The sequence below is a fragment of the Etheostoma spectabile genome, unplaced genomic scaffold (assembly GCF_008692095.1).
Source record: "Etheostoma spectabile isolate EspeVRDwgs_2016 unplaced genomic scaffold, UIUC_Espe_1.0 scaffold172, whole genome shotgun sequence".
In the NCBI taxonomy this organism is placed as follows: domain Eukaryota; kingdom Metazoa; phylum Chordata; class Actinopteri; order Perciformes; family Percidae; genus Etheostoma; species Etheostoma spectabile.
In genome coordinates this window covers 1,184,343-1,189,224 of record NW_022605573.1, presented here as the reverse complement: position 1 = coordinate 1,189,224, position 4,882 = coordinate 1,184,343, and the positions used below count along the sequence as shown (strand labels likewise).

Below are 4,882 nucleotides of genomic sequence, written 5' to 3'. Positions count from 1 at the left end.
AGCAGTGAATTTCTTTATGTTGGTCCATTTTTACTGTATTGACCTTACAGAAGTCTCTCGTTAGCTTCTTCCATGCTACTTGTCGCAAAGTGATGCACGCGCAACTTACATCTTCACTCGTTGCAGCGTGACTGCACTCCGCTCACATTGGGTAGCGACCGGGTGTGAGAGCGACCATCATAGCTAAATTTAGCCGACTAAAGGTGGCCGACACACAACGATGGCAGTTACGTTTAGACACCAAAATGACTAAGATTAAAAAAAAGTTGTTTGTTTGGGTTAAAACAACGGCCAAAGCCCCTAAAGTAGTTCTACCGGGACACGACCACCCAATTCCTGTGTGAAAGTCTTAGGTTTTTCCTTCTTCCGGGACACAAACTACACCCCCCCATTTGAACATTTCAATTTGTTTTGTGAGATGAACCACCTTGTTTTATTGTCACATACAAGAAAATCTCATAAATAGATGTATAATTAATAGAATGTGTTGTAAAACCAACATTATTATCAGGGTCTCTAATGATACTCCTGTGCTACTTGTTGTGTCATGGGTGGTTGCAGAAGAAGAAGAAGAACTACTTCCTGCTTCTTTTGTTTGGAGGTTTCAGAGCTGCGGTCGGCCCCGTGACGTATGACGCCCAGGAGTCGCTGGAAGTTTGAAGCGATGTCAGTCGAGAGCAGAGGCGCAGCGTGGTGCAACAAATACACATCCTACATGAAAAGAGCGGATAAAAGAGTTGCTGATGAAGTTTAGGTTAGACTTAAAGGATGATTGTATTCAGCAATGCAGTCTGTGTGTGTGTGTGTGTGTGTGTGTGTGTGTGCGAGTGTCTCGGTTCCAGGTGCTGTCCCCGGTGTAACCGGAGCAGGTCTTTATTAATAAATAATGCATCTGAACGAGTCAGCCCATCAGTCAGCCAGTAGCTTCGGCTTATTCTGCCATTTGCCCTCCAAAGGACAGATCCCCACACACACACACACACACACACACACACACACACACACACACACACACACACACACACACACACACACACACACACACACACACACACACACACACACACACACACACACACACACACACACACAGAACAACACACAACATCACAGAGGCTGAGATAACCCGACAGTTTTCAGCTTCAGGATTCAATTTCAGGGATTCTTTATTTTGTCGTGTCACCTGGAGCCTCCTCAGCGACCATGAATCCTGAATAGTAAGTGTTAGTTCTTTCTGTGTGCTGCGTGTTATTTACACAAAACACACAATGTGTACCACAGGAAGACTCTGACATCTGCTCTCCAACGGTGACGGCTGACATTAAAAAGTTAGGAGACAATTTCAGAGCCTTGTTTTCGACGTGGTCACAGTGTTCAGGGAGATGTCTTCGCAGTCGATGTCGGTGTGTGTCGGTGTGTTTTGTTGTTTGTGCTAACTCTGCCCAATATCGTAATCACATTTACTAATTTAATCTTGGGAGTTTGTACTAATGTCTTAGTTACGTGTCTATGATTAAGATTAGATATGTTACTGTACACCATACACATGCATAATTAAAATAAAGGACAGATGATCTCATAGTTTGAACTGATAGTTGTAGAGTTGTGAGTTACAGAAAGAAAAAGTCTAGTTCATTTTCTGCATAGACAATTCTGGGAAGTTAGATCACTAGGCCCCGGTGGCTGCTGGGAATTGCAGTCCTATGACTTTGATGTGCTTCATTGACCACATCAAACTGAAGAAGAAAGTGAGACTCCTCCATCAAAACTGTGCTCTGTCCTGTTACCTTCAGAAGCATTAAAAGGGTGGATTATATTTGTTATCATTTGAGAATTATTATAGGTATCTGGGTAAACTATACTTTTTAAAATTTTTTTTTTTTTTTGCAAATTTGCAAACCCTTTGCAACCGAAAGCATCGTATAAAAGCAAAAACGGCACCTCTGGTTCATATTTCAATCATTTAAGACACACTAACCCCATTGTGGGCCGTCGGACACATAGCGAGGTTGGTGACTCGAGTCTGTTCGGTGTGTTCCGTGCCGTGGTCGATCGGAGGAGACATCGGCGTCCATTTTGGCCGATTTGACTTGTTGAATCGGCCAGTGGGCGGTCGGACTCAATGACCAATCTGATTGGAGTGCTACTTTTTGCCCAGCGAATCAGTGCACGAGGTAACCGGAGCTGACAACGGCAGTATCTTCTTCTTACTAGCCATCGTATTTTCTTCCGTTCAGCGAGGAATTACAATGATCCTTCTTGACTTCTATCAACACTCTCTGATGAAAACAAAACAATGACTGACGACAGCGTGCTCTGTGTTAAATAGGTCTAGAAAATAGTTTCCGTCATTGTCGTTATTTTTTTGGGGCGACAATACAGATTAGCGCCAATTGCTGTCATGGAGACGTATTAGTCTAGACGTACAGTCTTGCGCACGTATAGTTTTTGAGAGACGGGAGCTGACTGATCAGTCCGAGTGCCTTTTCAAGCTCAAGTTGGTTCGTCTGAGCTTTTATTAGACAGACATCGCAACTCAAGAGGCTTGTTTACGTCCCACAACACGCAATCTTTCTTTTCTAATTCAAACCATTTGGTGTTAACCATTAACCCTAACCCTAAACTTAACTGTCCTCTCCAGTGGATGAAAAGCTTTTGTCAGCTAAACTCAACTGCAACGGCATCTAAAAATATTAATTTAACTGTAAAACCCGCTAAGCTGTCATGTGACCCCGTCTAGTGATCAGCCAGTGGTCGCCTTATTTTGTAGGATATCTTTCAAATTGTTATGTAAGCGTTTTTGTATGACGTCATGTGAACATGTTCATTATATTGTGTGGATGTACATCTACAGTTATGTGTGTGTGTGTGTGTGTGTCCTCCTCTAGTGACTACCTGTTCAAACTTCTTCTGATCGGTGACTCTGGAGTTGGAAAGTCATGTCTGCTGCTGCGCTTTGCGGTAGGCGCACACACACACACACACACACACACACACACACACACACACACACACACACACACACACACACACACACACACACACACACACACACACACACACACACACACACACACACACACACAATCTTTGTGGGGACCGGTCATTGACGTAATGCATTCCCTAGCCCCTAAACCTAACCATCACAACTAACGCTTAAATGCCTAACCTTAACCCTCACTCTAACCCGACCATAACCTAATTCTAACCTTAATCCTAAAACCAAGTCTTAACCCTCAAACAGCCCTTTAAAGTTTTGGGGTCCAGCATTTTGGCCCCACAAAGCTGTCAGGACCCCACAAGTGTAGTGAACACTCGGTTTTTGGACCCCACAAATGTGGTTAAGCAAGAACACACACACTTCATTTTAAACACTTTACGGCTTATTGTTGATTGAATGTCACCCCCCCCCCTCAGGATGACACCTACACTGAGAGCTACATCTCCACCATCGGAGTCGACTTTAAGATCAGGACCATCGACATGGACGGGAAGATGGTGAAACTACAGATTGTAAGAGTTTGATGATCAGAGGAGTGGGTTCTTGTTAGAAAACACCATGGAGATTGTTAAAGCAACAAACAAACTGAAAATACTGTGTCATGTAAGCTTGGTACTGACCATGCTCACCATCTTACTGTGTGTGTGTGTGTGTGTGTGTGTGTGTGTGTGTGTGTGTCCGTCCCTCAGTGGGACACAGCAGGTCAGGAGAGATTTCGAACCATCACCTCCAGCTACTACAGAGGAGCGCACGGCATCATCATCGTCTACGACGTCACCGAGCAGGTCGGCGTGCGTTTCTGTCACATCATCAACAACACAACGGGACGGAGTCTGAACATTAACTCCTCTTCTTTTCTTCTTCTCCTCTCCACAGGAGTCCTTCAACAATGTGAGGCAGTGGCTGGACGAGATAGATCGCTACGCCTGTGAGAACGTCTCCAGGCTGCTGGTGGGGAACAAGTGTGACCTCGTTAGTAAGAAGGTGGTGGACGCCGGCACCGCTCAGGTAACAGGCCGCCGGCGCACGGAACAACTTAAACCTCCAAATATCGACCCGTTGCTTTAGCAGCTGTGTTATTCTTGTCTTGATTCATTTATTTGATGAAAAAATTCATTTGATTATGCTCTTTTTGATGTTTTTGTTGTTTTTTTCCACATTTTTGCAGCTTTTTCTGACATTTTCCACTTCTTTTAAGAGTTCTATTACCATTTTTCCCCAATGCTATGACATAGATTTAAACCAAAAGTAATGAAAGTACTGAACTGATCGTTTATTTTACTTGTTATGAGCGTCGTAGGGAACAGCTGAATGGATTTAGGAGAGCATCGATTAAAAGTTAGGTCTTCCTGAAAGAGTTTACGCTGAGCTACATTTGGATCAGAAATAACTTCAAGACTAGTCAAAGGGCCCAAGAAGAGAAGTTATATCAACTGAAATCAGCCACACACACTTATCACTGTTTGTTTCCTCACATATCTAAATAATCTGTGTTTGAAGATAGGTCGGCCTCCGTGTTTCAGACACAGACAGATGACATGGCACGATAGAGAGCCAAGTTTCCTATGATGATGAGATAAAGAACCACGGATTCGCATCCCGGGGCAAACACAAGACTTTTACTACTACTAACTCAGTATTTCATGTTCAGTTGTTTTGATTAACCATAACCCTTGTGTTGTCTTGTGTTGTCTTGTTATCAATGTTTGTGCCCATGAGCAAGGCACTTAACCCCTAGTTGCTGCAGAGGCGTGCATCCCCGACATTTATAGCAGTCGTCAGTCGCTTAAGGATGTAATGCTTTGAATTACGTGAACGGTACCCAACCCTGCCCACCACTTCTAAACGGTTCGCGTGGCATTGCTCGCTTGATTCATTTCA

The 4,882-nt window shown here is 43.8% G+C and overlaps 1 protein-coding gene across 1 annotated transcript in view; it reads left to right on the top strand.

Moving 5' to 3' along the window:
- Nucleotides 1-1,045: 1,045 nt before the first annotated feature.
- Nucleotides 1,046-4,882, top strand: part of LOC116685750 (ras-related protein ORAB-1) — a 5,484-nt gene continuing 1,647 nt past the window's right edge. The window contains exons 1-5 of the mRNA XM_032510666.1: nucleotides 1,046-1,217; nucleotides 2,889-2,961; nucleotides 3,418-3,513; nucleotides 3,691-3,786; nucleotides 3,878-4,009. Of these exons, the coding sequence (XP_032366557.1) occupies nucleotides 1,204-1,217; nucleotides 2,889-2,961; nucleotides 3,418-3,513; nucleotides 3,691-3,786; nucleotides 3,878-4,009 (411 nt within the window). The 5' untranslated portion in view covers nucleotides 1,046-1,203. The remainder of the gene's footprint in view (nucleotides 1,218-2,888; nucleotides 2,962-3,417; nucleotides 3,514-3,690; nucleotides 3,787-3,877; nucleotides 4,010-4,882) is intronic.